The sequence below is a fragment of the Peromyscus leucopus genome, chromosome 4, assembly GCF_004664715.2.
Source record: "Peromyscus leucopus breed LL Stock chromosome 4, UCI_PerLeu_2.1, whole genome shotgun sequence".
NCBI classification, from domain to species: domain Eukaryota; kingdom Metazoa; phylum Chordata; class Mammalia; order Rodentia; family Cricetidae; genus Peromyscus; species Peromyscus leucopus.
In genome coordinates this window covers 93,517,614-93,540,340 of record NC_051066.1, presented here as the reverse complement: position 1 = coordinate 93,540,340, position 22,727 = coordinate 93,517,614, and the positions used below count along the sequence as shown (strand labels likewise).

Here is a 22,727-nt window from a genome sequence, read left to right as displayed (position 1 = left end):
CAGACACCCAATATTAATAAAATATGTAATGTTTCCTTTGGGGACTGGTGACTCAGGGGTCATTTTTATTTTAAGGTTTTCACATGGCAGACTCATGCTTTGTGTCTCTTTCAAAAAATCTAGCAAATGTGTCTTCTGAGTCTAGTGTCTGTCAATCATACAGCAACCATGAATGCTGTTTCCTGCCACACTGCATATGCGCTATGGGTTAAGAATGGCTTTTGCCCACACCTCATGATAGCCAGACAGAAAAGAACAAAACAAACACGGACACCGTAAGTATAAATATAAATTTCCATATGATTTATTGTTGTTCCTTGTACATAAGAAACAGTAATATACAAGTTACACTGCTTTAGAATGTAAAATGGATAAAAATGTGTACAAAAAGCATGTTCCTAGAAAAAAAGGGCATTGCAAATAGTAAAAACTGGGAAGTAAAAAGCCAAAACAAAAAACGAAGAAACAAACTAAAACAAAACAAGGAAAACCAACATTTCTTCAATTCAGTGTGCAAACATATAAAAATAGAAATACTAACTCTACAGACAGTATTTCCTGATAAATTATTTAAATAGCATATCTACATAGTCTGAGATCTCTATTCCAATGGCAATGCGAAAAAAATAATTTATAAAAATAAACCAATGGTATACAAGATGATAGAATAAAACCAGAACTTTAAGAAGTTGTATTTAACATTTCAAAGCTATTTCTTTATTGGGATCATCTTCTGCGAAGGATTTTTATGCTATGTACAACACCGACTTAAGACACGACAGTAGTTTTAAGTTTATTGACACTTAAACTCTTTCTACTTGATCCAAAATTCTTTTCTCAGTCACACAACAAATGAGGTAATGTTTGTATATAAGTTCCACCTTTGTCTCATTTGGGAAAATGAAAAAAAAATGAAAAAAGGAAGGCGATTATGTTTTCTTCTCCCTGGAAACAGGCACAAGGGGTGGCGTGGACTAGCCTTAGAGTGTTCATGGCTCCCTTTACAAGGAGAAACTCATGCAAACGGGCAGCCACCTGATTCCACTTGAAAAGACAGAGGAAATGAAGGGAGAAAAGCCCAAGGAGTCCAAGTCATTCACTCTAAGCCCCAAAGTGAAAGGTGGTGGCTTCTGCTGGCTTTCTGCACACTGACTTTGGAGAGGTCTGCCGAGCTGCTCAGCTACCTGCTCGCAAACATTTGCCATATGCAATCTAATTCCAGGTAGAACAGGGTTAATAAATAATCGGTATTTACAATCTTACAGTCATAAAGACTCACTACGAGGATGATTCAGATAGCCCCACACTTCCTGTTTCAGTAACAATCCTTCAGACAGGTCCTCCAGAATAGGGAGAAAAAGAATATAAATATATTACATTGCTAAAGCGTTTGTTACACAAAAAACAGAAGAGAAATGGAAAACTCCATGGTAACTGAGGGGGAAAAAAGAAGAAAAAAGGAAAAGGAATGTTTTAGTTAGGTTGATTAAGAAATTTTGTGCCTTTCTAACCATAAAATAAAGGCGTGCTGCCCTCCCTGCAGAGGCAGCTAGAGCCCACTGAGATGCTCTCCTGTGCTCCTGCTAAATCTGCACATCGCATGTGCAGAATAAACCGACAGTTCCAGCGTTACCAGCCAAGGGCAGCCAGCACTGCCTTACACTTCTGACCCCCTACCCTGGCCACTGCAGGTGAAAGCGCCCCAAGGGAGGACGTCCAGAAGCCAGGCTTTCATCGATGGCTGGGTTAGCTCACACGAGCCAGCATGAGGAAATGCAACAAGTCTTTCTGTCCCCTGAAAACGATTTAGTACCGAACAAGTAACAGCTCCTCCATATTTTCTTCATACAATTGTCTCTGGGGTATGCATCCTCCCTAGCGCTTTGGCTCCTGCTTCCCCACTCCTGAGGACCTATGTCAGGGGCGGGGGTTTGGTGCCGAGTTCCAGTGAGTCCTTCTTTCTCTGACATGCCTGAAAATGCTTCTGAGTGTGCTGCTCAGAGACGGCCTCATGGAACCCTGGGCTCTGTGAGCAGGGCAGAGTGGAGCGGGCACCTTCCCAGCGGGAAGTAAATAGACACTTTTGCTTTCACAAAAGCAAACCAAAGTGATTCTTCGCGTTCTTGGAAGATGCGTTCTCATTCATTAAAGGCCGAGAGTGCTGAGTCTGGGTTTGAAGACAGCATTTTCTTGAGGCAGGTCACGTGCTCTAGAAGTCCAAACTATGCAAGAAGAGAAGCAAGGTAGGCAAGGAGAAGTGATCCTGGCGGGGGGTTTTCTCTAGCCCTTGGTTCCAGAAGGTGCAGTGCCAGCGCTGGTTATGATCGACAGCTAATGATTAGGAATCTGTTAAATGAACAAAGATATACATAATTGAATATGAAGTCAACAGGCATACAGTCATCTTAGTATTAATCGTCAGACTAACAACTCAGGGCTAACTTCTAGCTTTGACAGGGACAGAATCATGAGCCTCCCTACCCCATCCAGATTAGCATGTCTTGTGGTGTCATCCTTGTTTAGGTCATGTTTAGGCAGCCATGTTGGTGAGACTTTACTCTTGATGTCTTTGCTCTTAATACCCAATGCCTTTGAGCTTGCAGACATCGGACTCGGTAAATGTGTACTAAGAAGTGGTCGGTCCAATGCTAGGCTCAGAGTTTAAATAATCATGTGGTGAGGAAAAGGGAGGAAATCAAGCTAAGGTTATTAGTGAAAATCAGTCCTCTCTCTGCACCTGGTCTTGGGAAGAACAGCTTGTGTTGTGATGGCATGAAGATCATCATAAGCCAAGGGCGAGGTATGTAAGCACGCAGATCTTTAAAGTGCTACCAGTAAAGTCTAATGTTGGTAGAGACTTGCTTACTGTCTGCCTCTGACCTGTGTGGGAAGAGTTCAGAGACAAGCTGGCCTAGCTCCTATCTATAGACCTAGCTGGACTCTATAGACATCACTTCGTGTTTAGCATTGTATCCTCAAAAGCAAAACAGAAGTGACTCTTGCTCTCTCCCGGACATAGTCTTCAAATCAGAGCCTCCCGTCATTGTCAGCCTTGTTGATCTGTGGACATGTCAACTGTATATTCATCACAGTGTTGCTCCTACCTCGACATTCGTATTTCATGTCTGAGAAGAAGACCATTTCTTGAGAGAAGACAAATAGACCTAGTCTACCACCAGCGTAGGTTTTATCATAGATGGGTCCTGAGTCGGCCATGATTTTCTTTCCTTCATACATCACCACTCTGCACAGAAAAAAGAAAAAAAGAAAATCTCATTCATGAGACTGTTACTTCCTGGTCTTATCCTTTGAGCTTATTCGGTGTGACTACAGTGAAATCCAATCATCGCAATCTTACCTGATGTAACCTGTCTTTGGCCTGTGGCTGAGACGCCATCTGTAAGCAGTGAAATCCTTCCAGCCTATGTGACGGGGGTCATGCCACAGGGTGCGCACCTGAAGGAAAAGGACCAGAAAAGGTTGAAACACAGCTCCCTCCGAAGACTCCTATTTCATTCCACAAGAAACTGCTTAAAAGGCACCGAGCCAACCCGTGTTTGGAGAAGGGGCAGTATGGATTTTCCCCAAGGCATCTCACACTTACTGTGTGCCACTCAGTGACTATAAACCAGAGAGAAGGAAAGGGAAGGAGGGTCTGGTTTGAAGTGGCTGGAGCTGCCTGAGGGCTTAAAGGGGAACTCTTGGTCAGAGCCCACTTGCTTCCAGCACACTATGGTTTTGTACCACGGTTGGTAATGCTGGGAACTTGACAGCCAAGACTCCCTGGTGCCGACTGTCTCCTGTACCCCCCCCCCCCCCAGGGCCCATCAACTCTCCCTTCTAGATGATGTCGCTTCTTACCTGGCCAGGGGTGTTTCCTGTGTGCCACAGAGCATTGCGCAGGTGCTCGCCAGGTCCTGTGGTGGAATTCACAACCTTGACCGACAGGCCCGAATATCCCTGAGCCCTGGTGGGGTTGGTGTCCCAGTAGGATTGAGTGACTTGTTTCCACATCACAACGTAGAAGCGGCTGCTGGACTGGTAGCCGAACACAAAGCCGGCATAGTCGTCGTCCCTCTCGGTGTTAATGAAGAAGGTACCACTGAAGTCCACGGCATTAAACTCATCGTAACCTGGAAGGCAAGGCCAGAGTTGGATTAAAGGCTCAACGATCATAATTCATATTTTCCTCCTTCCAGCGTACCCCTCTGGATCTAAGGAACTCACTACTCACCTACAGCAAGACCAGGATCACAGTTTACAGTCTGGACGAGTTCTTTGCCCTGATGGCGTACAACCCAGTTAGGGTCATTTTGGGAGGTCCCTTTGGGATCTAGAGGAATCATCTGGAACCGGCGGAAATCGGTTTCACTGATGTCGACATTCTCAGGACAGATGTCATCAATGTCTGGCACGTTGTCATGATCAAAGTCGTCTTTGCAGGCATCACCTCGGCCATCACCTAAGGTCAAAGAAGGCAAAGTTCTGTGAAATTATGAAATGCTTATTATGAGTGGGTCACCAAGTTACAATCTTGTAAAAACTGGTGTTTTGTTCCTCTGTTCTCTCAGATGCTCTGTTTTCATTTCTTGTGTCTGGACAGCTAAGGTGTCAGTTATGCTGTTCGGAACTGGCCACGGTGACTCACCATCAGAGTCCTTCTGGTCGGGTTGGGCACCAGTCTGCAATTGTCCCTGTCATCAGGAATGCCGTCATTGTCGTCATCATGGTCGCATGCGTCCCCTTTGCCGTCTTTATCATGGTCGGCCTGGTTGGCGTTAGGCACGTAGGGACAGTTGTCCATATTGTTCTGATGGCCATCCTCATCGATGTCCTGATTGTTGTCACAGGTGTCCCCTATGCGGTCGGAGTCAGAGTCCAGCTGGAAGAGAGGCATCAACAGCGGGTGAGCCAAACAACAGACACCAGGGTAAAGGGAACATTAATGCCCCGGGGCAGGGAGCATTCTCTGTGTTGGACGTGGATACGGGACTCATGTTTACTTCTCTAGTACCACAGAAAGACACACTAAGTTTTAAAGAGAGTTTTACCTTGATCCTTATTTTTACATGAAAATTGAGAAGAGAGATTTAATATTTTAAAAATATACATCAGAAGACTTTCTAATTAATAGTTATTTTTAAATCACTCGAGGGAATGCAATGTTTATTATTTATATCTTAATGTACATTTTGTAATTTCCCATTGACATCAAAAGCAAATATTGACAGGCCAACCTCTACTCTAGGCCTTGAGTCATGGCAGTGGTCTATGCAGACTGTCTGCATAATATGTATGAGACATTAATTACTTTTTTGTTTTTGAGGCTTTTGGCTTTCTACATCTATTCCATAAAGATTTCATTTGTTGGATAAAGTCAAACTCTAAATTTTTTTTGAAGCAGACTTTCCCAGAGTCCATAGCATTTGGTATGTGTGAGGTGCTTAGGGACCGTTTCTATAAAAACTGGATGCTTCCTTGACACTATTTATACTCTTTGCTTTTGAGATCTTTATATGATGATTGAATTTGCTTATAGAATTTATTCTAATCTGAGGAATCAGAAGCCCACTCAGTGAGGTTAACTGCTATTTCAGATGTTGAATGTCTGGTAGACCCAAACTCAGAGGAGGCCATCTCAGTGCCACGTGGCCAGCAGAGAATACAGGCCCTCAGGGTTTCCTATGATGATGGCTTTAAGTCATCTTGCTTTTAGCATGATATAACTTCCTAATTAGGAGAAACTTCAATTCTCATTTCTCTAGTCCTTAAAAAAGTTCTGTTCAAATTTCGGATTGCTAAACCTTTCAGAAGCATCATTTTAGGAAACGGAAAACCTGCTGAACTTTTTCCCTAGACACGTTGTGCAGTGATAGGAAGGGAAAAACTCTACTGGGAACCCGTGTGTTTACACGCATCTGCACCATCGGTAGCACCCACAGCTTGTGCCGGGAGGAGCCCAGGAGGCTGGGCTCATTGGGAGAATGGGAGAAATTCTCCAGCTTTGAGAAGTATTTCAGCTTCCTGATTCCTGGCAGACTCTGTTGCTAGCCACGACACAGGAGCTTATTTTGCTTCTGGACACTGCCTTCCTCTGTCTCACATGCGTTGGATAGGACTGTAGAACTGTCCATCCCAGCTCCTTGTGTAATTTGTCTTAATGGTGGCAGCAAACAGGACTGAGGTCACAGGGTTTTCACACTAACCCCTGGAAGAGTTTGCCAAGGGCTCATGTCAGGCAAACTCTACAGGCACACATTGCAAATGGCTCTGGCTGTCCTGGGAGCCCCAGTAATGGGAGGGTTTGACGTCTCTTGAACTCACTGTTTTAAAGGCATAGAGAGGAGACACAATAGCTCACCGAGAGATTCTGAAAGGAGTCTACCTACCTGGTCTGGATTGTGTTCCAGGGGGCAGTTGTCACACTGATCTCCAACCCCATCCATGTCAGTGTCCCTCTGGTCCACATTGTAAACATACTGGCAGTTGTCTCGCTCATTGAGGATTCCTGCAGAGGGGGTGCAGATGGGAGCTGAGTCCTGAGGCCCCTTATATTTCAACTGAATCACTCATTAATAGCCACCAGGTAAGCTGCGCACTGTCACCGTCTCTTCAGGCTGTCAAGCCGGGGGATGCCTTACCGTCTCCGTCGATGTCCACGGCACAGGCATCTCCCTCCCCGTTGTTGTCTGTGTCTGCCTGGTCAGGGTTGTGGTTGTAAGGGCAGTTGTCACAGCGGTCTCCCACATCATCTCTGTCGTAGTCATACTGGGCCGGGTTGTAATGGAATGGGCAGTTGTCCTGCAGAGAGGAGAAATGGACGCTCTGTGATGCTGCCTGGGAGACCAGATGATGCCTTCAACCTCATACACAGTGTTATAAACCCTCAAAGGTCTGCAGCAGTTGACCTTGTACTTGGTCAATACACTAACTGAGTGATGGATGAAAACTGGATTTCTTTTTGGTTACAATTAAGAGAGATACAAGACATAACTTTATCGTCTCAGCTCTCATTATAAAAACACACGCATTTAGACATTACATCTGAATTGATTCTGGGGAGCAGAATGCTAAGTGTATTTGCTGTAATTTCTCAAAACTGGGGGAGGCGGTGATGAAAAACGAAACTCTAACAATCCTTTAAGCAACATCTGTGTCCTCGAACGATGGAGACACAGTGACCAGTTTCTAACTGTCCTGTAGATCGGTTTGGTATGTTTTTGCTATCACTCTGCAATGCCCGCACATCCTAGTGTCTCGGGATGAAGGGGGGATAGAGAGCATGTTGTCCCTACCCTGTCATCCGGGATCTTGTCGTTGTCGTCATCGTCATCACAGGCATCGCCGATCCCATCTCTGTCATAGTCTTCCTGTCCCGAGTTGGGAAGGTTGGGGCAGTTGTCCTAAGAAGAAGGAGACACACGTGACAGCGACAGTTAGCATGGGCACATACCTGGAGGGCCACACCGGGATAGCCTAATAGGATGCTCAGGTGCAGGCATGCTTTTATGTCAGGGTGAAGCCACAAAAGGTATTTGGGGAGGTTGCTCTTGTGGAGTCTGTATAAATGCTCTAGGCTTCATACTCCTGTCTCATTCAAGATCTTGGCACCCAAATGACTCCATGCTAATGGGTGTCAATGCCCTTCTGTGTCTGGGAGATTTAGTCTTTGTCTCGTTTTCAGTTTTCCAACACCCAGAATTCCTTCGTACACTCCTGAGAGGGGAACCCGCGAGGGCGGCTGGCCGTACCTTTTTGCAGTGGTAGGTTGCGTTGGCCACACACACCAGGTTCTCGTTAGGCCAGCCGTCGAGGTCTGTGTCCTCTCCACAGATGATGCCGTTGCCCGCGTAGCCAGGCTTGCACTCACAGCGGTACATGGGGTCGCTGTAGTGGCCCAGGTAGTTGCACTTGGCATTCTTGTTGCAGTCGTGCGTCCCATCCATGCAGGGGTTTCGTGGCTTGCACACCTGAGGGTACAGCGTCCCAATGCTATCACAGAATGTTCGAAAGCCCCAAGACACCAGAGAGTCCAGATCCCTCCCATCCTGGCGCAGACAGCGGCCCCGTTAGGAGAAAGGTGGGATTCCTCCGTCCCTCTCCACTCTCTCCGAGTATACCCAGGCTACTGGCAAATGCTGTTTTACACTGAATTTTCTTGGAGCTGCTCAGCTTGTAAAACATGGCATGTGCAAGCCCACCCGGTCACGGCTTCTCTCGGCCCCGCATTTTCGAATACGTTGGCTGCCCTCTGTGCATGCAGTGCCCTCTCTGCCCGTCAGTTGTTGGGTCGAGGACAGCCCTCTTCCTCTACTCTGGCCCACTTCTCTACTCTACCTGTTTGTTGGCCATGGCGTGTTCGACACCTCGGCCGAAGGGCTGTGAGCCAGTGAATCGTGGTGGGCAGGGCAGGCAGTTGTAGCCAGGGTCTGTGTTCTCACACCGGTGTTCTCCATTGTGATTGAAGCAGGCGTCGGGCACTTCTTTGCACTGTGGACGAAGTGAGATTTTGCTTAACACTTGGCAAACGCCGTCTTAAGGAAGGGCCCTGGGCCGGGTTAGCTGCTTTCTCCGTTCTGATACCTTAGAGCCGCTGGTTGCTTACCTCGTCAACGTCCTTGCACTGGATGCCATTTCCACTGTAGCCAGGAGGACAGGCACCACATTTCCAGCTACCATCAGGATAGCTGGTACACTTGGCACCAGCAAAGCAAGGGTTGGACAGGCATCCATCTGAGATGAGGCAAGAGACAGGGAAATGGTTGGGTCTAAGTTGCCATTACCGCGTTGTGCTACTTAAAAATGATACAGAATAAGACATTGTAGGGCCTCTGCTACTGGTAATGGTCCCCCCCTCCCCCCTGCATCTTAGAGTAATCAGACGACCAGGACCAGTCAAAGCCGGATAATCTCCCTCTCCCCTGGTGAATCCTGACTGTGACATTCACAAAACAGAAAGCTCCCAGGGTGGTTTGGTTGCTGGCTTCACAGCTTACCAATTGGACAGTCCTGCTTGTTGCAAACTTGATTTTCAGTCACATCACCAACACAGTCTTTGCCTCCGAACTGGGGTGTGGGGTTGTTACAGAGCCGGCTGCGTCTCTGCACGCCTCCGCCACAGGTGACAGAGCAGATGTCCCATGGTGACCAGGGACCCCAGCCTCCATTGACTGTAAGAAAATGAGTCACATGTAAAAATCCAGTTTTCAGGTGCCTTTGCTGTCCCAGAAACCTGTCCTGAGCCCGTCAGAAATGCTTTCGAACCCAGCCCATGGGGAGAATGTTTGGGAATTGGGGATGGCTGAAATGGTTTTCTTTCTGTTTTCCATTAAAAGAAGCTGCTGAGCACGCAGGACTTGGTTTCTGTTTGTTTCTCTAGTGAGTGGGCTACCATGCTCCACGACCCACTGAGCTGGAGGCCACAGATAGGAGGCCACCAGCTGGGTAGAGCCGCCTCCCATATGTCCCTGGGTCAGGCCCACACTTACTTGGGCAGGCATCTTTCTTGCAGGCTTTGGTCTCCCGAGCTTCACCCTCACAGGGCTTCCCGTTCATCTGGGGGCTGGGAGAGTTGCAGAGCCGGATCCTTGTGATAACACCATCACCACAGGTCACGGAACAAGACGACCATGGGGACCAGTGACTCCAGCCACCATCCTGCTTAACTGAAAGGTAAATCTGATGGTCACAACTGGGGCTGCCCCGGAGAAGGCCACAAAGAAAGTCTCAGACACCAATAATTCTAGCAAGTGATCAATGGCCGCTTAAACAAGTGTGCAGTAGAAACTATGGCCACATGCCAATGTCTGTGGAAAAACTAGCACAGGAAAGATGGTATTTAGCTGTCTGTGTGAGCTGATGTCAATAGCTCAACATTTATAGGCTACTGGCCAAGAGCCAAGCTCTATTCTAATTGTTTCATGTGCCTTATCTAGAGAAAATGCCTAATAAAACTTTATCAAGAATGGTTATTGTTCCCATGTAATAGATGCGGAGGAAGCTCAGGGAGGGAAGGTCGTTCTCAGGAGTGCAGAGATTAGGAGTGTAGAGATTAGGAGTGCAGAGATTAGGAGTACAGAGATCAGGAGTGCAGAAATCAGGAGTGCAGAGATAGGAGGAGAGATAGGAGTGCAGAGATCAGGAGTGCAGAGATCAGGAGTGCAGAGATTAGGAGTGCAGAGATCAGGAGTGCAGAGATCAGGAGTGCAGAGATCAGGAGTGCAGAGATCAGGAGTGCAGAGATCAGGAGTGCAGAGATCAGGAGTGCAGAGATCAGGAGTGCAGAGATCAGGAGTGCAGAGATCAGGAGTGTAGAGAGATCAGGAGTGCAGAGATCAGGAGTGCAGAGATCAGGAGTGTAAGAGATCAGGAGTGCAGAGATCAGGAGTGCAGAGATCAGGAGCGCAGAGATTAGGAGTGCAGAGATCAGGAGTGCAGAGATCAGGAGTGTAATTGCGGCCCCGATCCCAAGCCCAGAACCTGTGCCCTCAGACTCCTTGCTGCTGCTCTTGGTGTGACAACAGTGAGAAGTGAGATTGCCACCCCTTCGCCGCCTTGGTGCTTACATCTCTTGTCACACTCCTGAATGTGGCAGGTCCTCGTCTGTACTGAAGAGCCCTCACATCTGTTATTGAGGCTGTCACAGGAGCGACCACGTTGCTGAATTCCATTGCCACACGTTGCCGAGCAGGAAGTCCACTCAGACCAGGGGGACCAGCCATCATCAGCAGAGTCGCTGGCTGTGGGGAGAAACAGGATCGTTTGGCCCCTGTATCTAGTATAAACTGCTCTTTAGAGGGCTCCGTTCAGGGCCCTTCGTTGCCTGAGGTTGCAAAGCAATGGGTTTCTTTTTAAAATCCGTCTTTTCTCCATACTTCTAGCTTTATGGAAGCATGATTAACGAATAGAAGTTGTTGACATTTATGTGTACACCAGATGCTTGGCTCCCCAAGTGATAACAAGAGTGGAACTCATCATTTCACAGGCTTTTGTGTGGTCTGGGGTTTTCATGCTTTCCACAAGAGGAGAATATGCTTGTTTACCATCTGCTTAGACACGTGTGACAATGACATGTGTCGCCTATCAGAGGACAGGGGACTGTCATTTCCATTTGTCATCGGTTGAAAGTCTTCCTAGCAAACCCTAATTTAGGCTCACAGCTCTGCTAGCTCTCAGCCGGCTTCCTTCCCTGTAACTCACACCTCCAATGGATGTTGGACAGAAAGAGATAATTCAGAAAAACATCGTTGTGCCAAAATTGCTCCCATGGGATTGATTATTCTGACCCATGGCTCATGTGTGTCACTCTGTGTGTGTGAGTAAAGGGCAATTCGACATCCCTGATTTCTCTCTGATCCACGATGAGTCACTTTTATGACTTGCACTTTCTGCATTAAAATAGCTCCTCAACAAAGTGATTATACAGGCAACAAGCCCCAGAGGTAGACTGTCTCAGAGCGGTATAGTAGCTGATTTCTTTTATTACCCTGGAACTTCAGCAGATCCTAATCTCTTAGGTTTCCTCTCACTGCAGATAAAACAGGTAGCTTTTCAACCCTCAGTCCAATGCTTACACCAGTTTCTATAAATTCTCTGGTGGATAGTTTTCTCTAACAAAAAGATGAATTTCTAAAAGCAACCAACTTAAGACTACTGCCATATTCAACTCTTCTCTCACAGCATAACACCAGAACCCATAAACTCCATCAAGATCATTGCCTATGCCATAATCCAGATGGCAGGTTAAGGTTTGGTCACCGTGGAGGCCTGGGTTCTGTTCAAATAGACTAGCTTTTAGTTACCTAAGTCCACTCTGCAAGAATCTGCCTGGAAAAGTCTGATGGAGCTGGAAGGGGCTGGGCTCCAGTGCTGTGCCCAGCTGTCAGGGTGCCCCCAAACTGAGCTAGCCACTGAAGAATGGTTATATCATTTTAGGAACTTACGCCAACACCGTGGGCAGCATTCTCCATCAGGGACTGTGGCATTGGAGCAGGGCATGATGGGGCAGGACACCTTTTTGCAGATGGTGACTGAGTTCTGCAGGGCAAGTGAAGGAGAGGGAAATATGTTACCAAGCATATTGCAAAGAGGAGCTTTCTATGACATTTCCATTATAAACCATGACTCAGTCAGGGCAGTAAGCGTTCTAGCAGAGCAGTTTTTTAGGAGGGACATCTCTGCTGGATCTGCAGACCTCAGTGTCACCAAGTTGCAGGGTGAATTCTCACTCCATTCTTTGGAAAGTTCTTTTTAACTGCTGCTCTGTCAGGTGTGGACGTTACAGAACAGCACATTTGTATAAGGGAAATCAACGAACTTTGTAGCCTCATATCTCATAGCATCTCAAATGCAGATACAGCTTTATCACATTTTAGAGAAAAAAAAATCGGAATTTAATGGAGGTTATGTCTCAAATTCAGTCATCAGTGGTTCACATTTAAGCTTTGTTTTTCCTGGTGAGCTAGAGATCTGAACAGTGTTAGAAGAACCTCCTTGCCAGAGCTGAATACCAATCAGGACTGGTCAAAAAAGAACGCTCTAAGCAGGTTTTATGTACCTGACATTCAATACTTGGTCTTTGAACACTAAAGCAGCTAAATTATTCCAATGTTTAGGTAGGTTTGTTCTCTTAGCTACTCAGTCTGGTGCATAATTAAGTCTTTGATAACCCTTCTGAGAGCTAAAAAGGACTCTGTAGAGGTAAAAAAGAATTTGTAGATGTTATAATTGCATATTAAAGAAAAAAATCACTTTGGTTGCAGGCCAGGGCACATTTAAAAAACGTGTGTGGTCACTTGAGTATCTCCCAAGACACAGGCCATCAATTCTTACTGCAATCTGTGAGTGTCCCTTACCTGAGACACAGGCCATCAATTCTTACTGCAATCTGTGAGTGTCCCTTACCTGAGACACAGGCCATCAATTCTTCCCGCTATCTGTGAGTGTCCCTTACCTGACAGTGGCACTCAGTACAGCTATCCACGGTCCACTCCTCGTTGTTCTTGTACTGGATTCCATTGTGGAAGCAGAGGGGAGGCCGCCTCAGCTCACTGGCCAGTTCTCTGTTCTCCTCGGTCTGAAAGGGGAGAATGCTCGTGAGTGTCCAGTCTCCCATGGGACCACCTGTGGTGATCCTCAAGGGCTGGCAAACGAGAGAGCAGAGGTCACTGACCACTTTTCGGATGCTGTCCTGGAGCGTGGTCACGATGGTGCGCAGGCCCCTGAGTTCCAGGACCATGCTGGATAGTTCGTCACAGGAGAGACCACAGATGGCTTGCAGGTCCTTTGTTTTGTGGCCGATGTAGTTGGTGCGGATAGCAGGGCTGGAACCATTCACCACGTTGTTGTCAAGGGTGAGGAGGACGTTGGTAGCAGCTGAGAAACAACATGTAATAGAAAGGCTTCAACAGCTGGCCTCCCAGCCCCTGCAGGTTCTTGGTCGTCAAAGACATCCCATTTGGGATGAGGGGCGAATGTAGAGGGGGTGCATGCACATGTGGAATACCCTTTGAGGGTCACTTTTGTATATTTCAACTACGTCCCCCCTGGGACGTTGTGTATAAATCCTACTGCTTATTTATCAGGGTGTTTTTGGTGGAATTCCCCAGAATTCTCCAAATCTCAGAAACACAGGGGGATACTCACAGCTGGAGCAGCCTTTGTTCCTGAGAATGTCTTCTGGGGTGGTTCCAAACACAAACCTCACATTCTGCAGCACCCCCTGTGGGCAGAGGACACACACTGTAGAATGCTGGGGGTGGGGGTGGGGCAGCCTGCCTCATTCCGCTTGGAAAGGCATGCGGTGAGTTTAAAAGAACTGGTTTAAGATCACCCGGCCAGAGTATCACACACACGGACGTAAACTGCCAAACAACATCCAAATCCTAATTGTGTCTTCTGCCAATTTGAGCAATTTACAAAGAATCCAGTTATCTGGTTATCAGACTGCTTGGGGTACACAGGAAATGGAATCTGATCCCAAGTCTGGAGGACAGGATACTCTGATACTCCCCAGTGTCAAAGTTAATGTGGGAGTTCAAAGCCACGCTTGGAAAAAAAAAAAAGAAAAAGAAAAGAAAAAAAGAAAAAAACAAGGCAGAACAGCACATGACCAGACTACCTTGGATCCAGACTGGAAGCATCCAGAACACCCTACCCAGGGACTCAAATGCTGACAAAGTATCCTTTTCAAGCCACATTAAAACTGGTAGGTGATTTGATACAAGTTATTTTCCTAAGAGTGTACAAGGAGTGTCTGATACTGGAACAGGCTGAGTGTAGTAGGGAAACCATTTATCTCTCTGGGTAGCTTTGAAAGCATGGTTCCCAGGCCCTGGATCATTACAACTTACTTCTTATTAGAAGTGAAATTTCTCAGGCCCCTCACCTGACCTACCAAATCTGAACCCTGGAGTTTGTGGCAGCGGTGTATGATTTAACAAGCCCCCTGGGGTTGTCGGATGCTCCCTGTATTTGGGAATACTTTAGTCTACAGACATCTCCACACAGCCCTTGTGGCAGGTAAGAAGACTTACCTGAAAATTGTCATTGACATCTCCCTTTGCGATGCGGAGCCTGGCGACACTGGCCAAATCCCTGGTAAAGATGCTCTGGATGGGAACATCCAGCTCAGCGCTCTCCATCTTCTCACAGTCAATGTAGAGTTGGGCTCTGTCTTCTTGCACAAACAGAGTGATGGTCTTCCACTGGCCAGTGGCCAGGAGAGCTTCCTCCACGGACACCACTTGTTGCTTCCCGGGCAGGCTCAGACTCAGGTCCAGGGTGCCTGCTTTGCCGTTGGAGACCACACTGAAGATCTGGCCAGTACGATCTTTCCGCTCCACGGCCAGGAGTGTGCCACGAGTCTTCTTCATCTGCCTCAAGGAAGCCAGGAAGATGAAGCCTTTGTCGGCCCCCACGGCATCCAGTAGGTCTTGGAACTTGTCATCAGGCACAGGGGGAATCAGGTTGGCATTTTCAATCCGGAAAGCAGGGCTGGATTGGTCAAGGCCCTTCACCAGTCGGCGGCCGGAGCCCTTGCGGGCAGCTCCAATGAGTTCAAAGATGTCAAACACACTGTTGTCTCCCCCAGACTCTGTAGGGTGGGAGAAGATAGTCAGCTTTCGAGGCTGGGGGTGAGGGTGTAGGTCTTGGCTGTGAGGGGGCAAAGTGAGAACTCTTGGTGGTCACCGAGAGCTGAATGACCACGGAGAGGGAAAACTGCACCTTGGCACTAAGGGCTCAGAGGACACAGCCTAGGGAGGACACAGGAGGGTACACCTGAGCTGTCTTGTACCCCCTCTACACACACACACACACACACACACACACACACACACACACACACACGCAGAGAGAGAGAGAGAGAGACAGAGAGACAGAGAGAGAGAGAGACAGAGAGACAGAGACTCACCTGGAATGCGATTGCTGCCGCACATATGCAACAGGAACAGGACACCTAGTCCCCAGACCAGCTCCATGGTAGAGCCTTTGTGCCCAGCACAGAGCCTGTGGCAAGAAGCGCAGGAGGTTAGAGTCAGAGACCAGGAGGGCAGCAGGGTGTGTGTGTGTGTGTGTGTGTGTGTGTGTGTGTGTGTGTGTGAAGAACGGCAAAAGGATTTAGTTTCCAGAGGGCATCCAGTAAAAACTAAGAGCGCCAGACGCAGGAGATTGTGAAGTTCCACGAAGAGGCGCATAAAGTGATTTGGGGTTTCCCCTTGCAGCCCTTTAGAATGTACTTGGGGATACGGACAGCAAAGGTCAGAGACTTTTGAGAAAAGGTGAGAAAGTCTGGGGGTGTCTTGGAGGAATTGTTTGTGAACCCTAAGGCTGGAGAGAACCAGCTCCGGAAAGTTCTTTCCAGCGGCTAGACCGGGCATGATGAGGGACGGTTAGGGCAAGCAGACCGGGAAAAGTAGGAGACGGGGAGTCGCTCGACCGTCTGCATCCCAGGGGCCGGAGGTGGCTGGCCAGGTGCTCGGCGGCGGCGGTAGGTGGCTTACCTGTGTGCACCGGGGCGCGGCAGCCGGGAGTGGCGGCAAAGGTACAGCAGAGGACAAGGACGGAGGACAAGGACGCCGAGTCTGGTGGAGACGCTGGGGCGGCCGGTGCGCCCGGAGAGTCGGTGGCGGGACTGTCGGGATTGCCTGCAGGAGTCCGATGAGGCTGGCTGAGTCCGGGCAGTGGCTGGCTCGGCAGAGGAGCCCTGGACCATTTAAAGGGGCGCTCGCATTCCTGGGAATCGTCCTGGCCAATAGGAGTCGCGGCAGGAAGCGGAGAGGGGCCAGGAGGGGAGGACGACACGGTTCCTCTCTCCGCCTCCCGCCCCCCCCCCTCCCCCCGCTCCCCCCCCCCCCCCCCGCGCCTGCCTGGCGTGCAGCTCGAGGGCTGAAAGTGAAGGGGGAGACACTGATCGGGCACAGGAGCCCTGGAACTTCTCAGAAAAATAGGTCTCCACCCACGCAGCCTTGGCGTACTCGGACTCAGCGCTTAGGCTCTTGCGCCACGGGGGCTGGAGGCGCTCCTCCTGAGGGTTCCCAGACACAGGATGCTCCTTCGGGGATCACCTAAGACCCTTTAAGGGGGTTTTCACTAAAGCCTGTCTCCCTGAATGCCTCAATGACGGAGACACTTGGAGATGAGAATGTCTGGTTTAAAAATAAAAGTGAAAAGGGTAGTGTGTCGGAACTCTCTAAGAGGGTCTATCCTGGGGGGTGGGGGATCCCACGCCATCTGTGCTTCGCGCTCCACTCCTGCCCCGCACGCCTGCCCTCCGCCTGACCCACTGAGGGTGGCAAGTGCGGGGCAGCCAGGGCCAGCAGCAGGACCGCGCACCGAGGTCCCTTCCCACTGTCCAAGGCCAGAGTTCTTCCCCAGTTCTAATGTGCGTCCTCAACTCGCCGCTTGGGGGCGGTATATGTATTCTGATTTAGGGGATCCCGGACGGATAGTTTCTAGGGGCATTTTAAGGAAGCGGATTCGTGCCCAGCTCCTGCAAGGCAAGACTGACATTGTGTCTTGAAAAACAGTTTTGTGCCCACTCGTGTTTCTTAACGTGACTGGTTGGAGAATTTGCTGAACCGTCTGGCTCCAGGATCTTACCCTATTTACAGAACCGACCCGTAGAGTAATAAATAACTCTCTGCCTATTATTTTATTCCCCATTTTTCTCCCTAAACGTTCTTTTCATTTTTTCGGCTCCCGAGACCGAGGTGTGGGTTACATTTCTGTGGGTATACACATTTCCACGAGCCGGCTGCTGCCTGATGCTCCTGTCTCTGAAGTCTGGTCTTCATGCCACGGGTCCCAAGCCAAGATGACTCCAGCTTCCTGGAATTCCATTCATCTCTTTGGGAAGGGACGTCAGTGGCGTGGCATAGGGATGCTTCCCCAGCTGTGGTCCTTCGCGAACAGGCTTGGCTCTGAGTTCAGGGACCCAGGTAAAAGCATTACCAAATAAGGATTTCAGCAGAGTCAGGGTGGGGGCAGGCCAAGGGACCGATGGGCCTCCCTCCCCTTATCGGTTACACCTGGCTCGATTCCCAACTCTTGGAAACACCCACGACTTTATGCTCATCACACAGCAATTTCACTTTCCTTGTGTGGGAGGTGTTCTGTGACAAGGTGTGTGTGTGTGTGTGTGTGTGTGTGTGTGTGTGTGTGTGTGTGTGTGTGTGTGTGTGTGCAGGAGGGGCCTCACAGAGTGTTTCCTAGTTACCCAGGGTACAGAGCAAGTGCCTCCCGTAGATAAGTATGTTCCTGACACATGTTTGTTTATTGGACTTCAGATAGTCAGAACAAGGAGTAAAAGCTTCTACTGGACGATTAGTCAAGTTAGATTCCTGTCCTTGAAGTCACGGGCACTGACTCATCAGCACAGTGAAGATTCTGGAATCAGCTGCCATGCTTGTTCTTCGCTTCCGGTTCCTTCCTCGGGTCCTCTTTGCTCTGTGAAAGGTGATTATTTTAAATTTCCTGCTTAGCACTAATTCTTCCTGGTGGGGCCCTTAGGAACTAACTCTTCCTGGAGGGCAGGCAGGTGAGGTCTCAGGGTCCCCTTCCTCTTGATTTTGTACCACAGAGATGAGCAGAAGAGACCCACAGAGGTTAAGATGTTCTTTCCTTGTGTAAACCGGTCTACTTCCCTAGGCTGAGCCACAAGGGTGTTGATGGAACAGGAGCAAGCAAGCGCTGCCCCTTCAGGCCAGGAGCTGCCCGGACTGAGGGGTGTGGGCAGCTTGCAGGCAGCTTGGCTTCTTTCAACAATTCAAGACAGGTTTTGACCTCCATGCTTTTCAGACACCGCATCATGGAAGAACTCTGTTGTTAGAGAAACTTGGCAGTGGCCTAGGAGATATTGAGTATAAACACAGTCTTTCCCTAAACACAACATGGCAATCCAGCTGTTCCTGTGAAAACAAGGTTGCAGAGGAGGAGGAGGTTCTGAGGCAGCTGTTAGGATCACGCCCACATCCCCCATCACCACATACTGTGACCAGATTGCAGAAACCCAGCATATTCTTGGGGCATTGTAGATAATCATGGGAAGAGGAAAGAGTTACCACCTTTAATGTGGGGGATTAAAGTCTGTCTGTGTGCATGTGCGTGCATGCGTGCGTGCGTGCGTGCGTGCGTGCGTGCGTGCGTGCGTGCGTGCGTGTGTGTGTGTGTGTGTGTGTGTGCTCAGTGAGTAGAAACACAAACTCCCCTCCTGCTTCTTTGTCTTATATTCATTATTCTCACTTGGCCTCCACAATTCCTGTTAGGACTCAGGGTTCCCGGCCATAGCTCCCTTTCTGCTTTCTCCTTAAAGCGAGATTCTGCATACTAGAGAAAATGTATCATTTGTCTTTCCGAGTCTATCTTATTTCACTTAACATAGTGATCTCGGGTTCTGTCCATTTTCCTGCAAAGTCATAATTTCATTGTTTTTTTAAATAGCTGAGTAAAATTCCCTTTGTGTATATGTACTTCATTTTCTTCTTGCATTAGCCAGTTGATGGGCCTCTAGCCTCCTTCCATACCCTGGCTATTAAAGAGCATAGTTTTGAGCTACTAAATCTACCAACCCTACAGGCCAGGCTGCCTCTGGGTGTCTTTATGACATGTGTTTATTATTTAATCTGGTTTGCACTTGTTTTCTGTTGCTTAGAACCATGATGCCATATCTGATGCCATATCTGATAGTGACTTCTCTCTTTCCGTCTGCTCATACTTGGCTAGAATCTCTTTTTACTTCTGTAGGGGACAGAAATAAAAGTAGGTCATAGATTAAACCTTGGATAGCTTCTTCACCTACTTTTTAAAACGTTGCACTTTTTTTTTATTTAATATAAAACTTTCCACCTAAATTGCTTTATTCTCTCTTCTACTGTTGGTCCTAGAGATGAGGATGGCTTTTAATTCTCAAACAGGCTTATGCTGTGGGAAGCAATCTGGGCTGCCATATTTCTAGTCACCCTGAAGGAATACTTTATTTAGCATAGCACTAATCAACTCATTTGTAGAGTGGGATGTTAATATCCTGCCTGCAACTGGGAGTCCCAGGGAGCATCTTGGCTTTGTGCCAGAGTCACACACATGATTGAAAGGTGTGTGTGTGTGTGTGTGTGTGTGTGTGTGTGTAGGTCAGAAGATGATGTCAAATGTCTTCCCTTACTGCTTTTCACTTTATTCTTTGAGGCAAGGTCTTTCTTTGAACATGGGGCTCACTAACCAGCTAGCCTGACTAGCCAGTAAGCTCATTATGTCCTCTTGTCTCTGCCTCTCAGTGCTAGGGTTACATCTGACTCTTTGTGTGGGTCCTGGGGATGCAAATTCAGGCCTTCATCCTCACACAGTGAGCGCTTTGCTCACTGAGCCATTTCCCAGCCCCAGTTGAAGGGAACTTTCACACATGGCCAGTTGGAGTGTAAACTAGTCCAGCCACTATGGAAATCAGTAGGGATGTTCTTTGAAAAACTAAAACTAGGTCTACTATGTGAGCAGCTACACCACACCCAAGCATTTACCCAAAGGACTTCAAATCAACACGTGCTAGAGATGTTCACATATTAGCACTCCTTGCAGCACCAACCTGAGTGTCCCCGAATAGAGAAAGGAATCAAGAAAGTGTGGTACACATACACAGTGCCATTTCTTTCAGCCATAAAGAAGAACAGAGTTATGTCATTTATAAAAACATGGATGCCAGCTGGGTGGTGGTGGTGCATACCTTTAATCCCAGCACTCGGGAGGCAGAGGCAGGCTGAACTCTGTGAGTTTGAGGCCAGCCTGGGCTACAGAGCAAGATCCAGGACAGATGCCAAAAACTACACAGAGAAACCCTGTCTTGAAAAACAAACAAAAAACAAACAAACAAACAAACAAACAAAACCATGAATGCCACCAGAGGTAAGCCAATGAAACAAGTGAAGGCAGTTTTGGAAAGACAGATATCATGTTCTCTCTCATATGTGGTTCCTAGATCTTATATAGATCTATAAAATCATGTACGTACACACACACACACACACACACACACACACACACACACACACACACACATGAAATTAGACGTGAAACTGCCTAGAAGAGAAAAGGGGAGAAGAAGGGGAATGTGGGAGAATAGACTTGATTCCAACATGTACTTGCATGAAAACATTCTTATGTACTACACAGTACTGTATGAAATGACTGCATACAATGATTATTTTAAAAAGAAGCATAACTAAGCTGGCTTACTAAGGAGAAGGATGTGTCTGAGTTCCGCACTTGTTCTTGCTGAGACTGGAAAGGTCTCGATCTTGTGACCGTCACAACAGCAGTGACTTTGGAATGAACAACTTCCTAAGCTGAGGACTACACACTGGAAAGCCCCCGAGGTAGGTTGTGAAGTGTCTTTTGCATGCTCCCCCGCAAAGGAGTATGGATTAGGTAGTTAATCTGAATTCCTGGGCTAGGTGTGTTCCCACCCAGTGACTTGGTGATTCACTGGGTGACCTTCAGAGGTCCCTGATAAGGAAATACATGGATCTGAAAAACCATGAGACAGCGGAGTTTCTAGAACTTCCACAATGGAGTTTTTCTTTAGAAGTTGATTAAACACTCCCCCTTAAAAGAATCAAACTTTCCTAGGTTTGACATGCTCCTTCAACACCACCGATTTGCAAATTATAATTTTTTCAAAGTGTCTGAAATCTTCACATGTACATTCCAGATTAAGTGATAATTCCAAGTGTTCTGTTATTTTTCTTGGAAGAAAATGATGAGTGTCAGTTAAAGGAATAAAACAAGCGAACGTGAAGAACAACCTGACTGCCACTTGGATTATGTAAAAAATTCTGAAGATTGATTATGACACCGAGATAGGCATCTGATTGAAATCTGGGTGAAGGCCTCACATGCTTCTGAAAAGTGTGGACAGTGCCCCAATAGCTGAATTATTGAGCCTATGTTTACAGGGACATCAATCATCCAGGAGGAAGTTTTTTCCTTTTCCTCTTTTGTCTTTTTGTAAGATCATACCAACTTGGATTTTGTAGAACCTAAGCCAAAATAGCCATAACTCTTTCTTTCTCTCTTTCTTTCTTTCTTTCTTTCTTTCTTTCTTTCTTTCTTTCTTTCTTTCTTTCTTTCTTTCTTTCTTTCCTTCTCTCTCTCTCTCTCTCTCTCTCTCTCTTCCTTCTTTCTTTCTTTCTTTCTTTCTTTCTTTCTTTTTAAATTGTTTTTTTGAGACAGGGTTTCTCTATGTAGTTTTGGTGCCTATTCTGGATCTCGCTCTGTAGACCAGGTTGGCCTCGAACTCACAGAGATCCTCCTGGCTCTGCCTCCTGAGTGCTGGGATTAAAGGTGTGCACCACCACTGCCCAGCGCCATAACTCTTTCTGATTTAAGAGTGTTTAATTTTATGATGACATTGTAGTAAACGTGGCTGTTCCAAGGATGAGGAGGACACGGATGTCTCTGGTTGCCCCATCCCAGCTTTTCTTCTGTATTCTTTTTTCCCCTTTTCATTTTTTCCTTCTCTCTCCACTTTCTCTTCTCCTTTTTCTCATCATCATTTCTTCTCTTTTTCTTTCTGTCTTTCACTCTTCTTCATTCCCCCATCCACCTGACTGCACTTCTCTTTAGGATGCAGTGAGGACAGAATACAATACTAGTTAAAAAGAACCGAGTGACTGAAATCCACTTGCTAGAATTCCAAATGCCAACTTCTCCTCAGAGTTCTAACAGCTCCCCCATTCTTCTTTGTACCAAGATTCTAAAGCAGTTCATTCTCCTGCTTCCCTCAACAGGTGTTCATCCTGAGGTGTAGTGCCTAGTGCCGTGGCCTTGCTGAATCCTAGAGCTTTAGAAACGTGAGTAGGAGTGACAAGGGGTATTTATCATCAAAATGATGAAACTTGAGTTTCAGGGGTCCTCACATTGCGAGATGCCAGAGAGACCTTCATGAAGTTTTACAAAAGTAAAACCTATAAACCAGAGAATTGAAAGTTATTGCTTGTCCATGTTAAGTGGCTTCCTGTTCTCTTTTTCATTTGGGCATTAGAGCTAAGATGAGAGGCATACATGGGAGCCTCATTAAAAGGACACAGCAGAAAGACATCACCATGTGGTTTGTGGTCAGTTCCATACAAAATGAAAGAATGACTAGTTTTCCTCACGTGGATCTTCCTGCTGCCCACTGAGGTCTAACCTGAAGATGGACCGTCTGAGGCAGAACACGAATGGTCATGTCACCCTGCAGT

The 22,727-nt window shown here is 47.4% G+C and overlaps 1 protein-coding gene across 1 annotated transcript; it reads right to left on the bottom strand.

Annotated features, from left to right (window-relative positions):
- Nucleotides 1-280: 280 nt before the first annotated feature.
- On the bottom strand, nt 281-16,229 carry Thbs1 (thrombospondin 1). Its single transcript, XM_028888075.2, is given in 23 exon segments — nt 281-2,346; nt 3,105-3,244; nt 3,359-3,456; nt 3,862-4,133; nt 4,235-4,462; nt 4,649-4,672; nt 4,675-4,882; nt 6,390-6,508; nt 6,642-6,801; nt 7,296-7,403; nt 7,752-7,970; nt 8,338-8,490; nt 8,606-8,733; nt 8,997-9,170; nt 9,489-9,665; nt 10,566-10,739; nt 11,943-12,036; nt 12,953-13,075; nt 13,172-13,374; nt 13,645-13,720; nt 14,535-15,094; nt 15,413-15,507; nt 16,002-16,229. Coding segments are annotated over 23 exon segments (3,753 nt in total). The 5' UTR covers nt 16,214-16,229; the 3' UTR covers nt 281-2,338.
- Between the last annotated feature and the right edge of the window lie 6,498 nt (nt 16,230-22,727).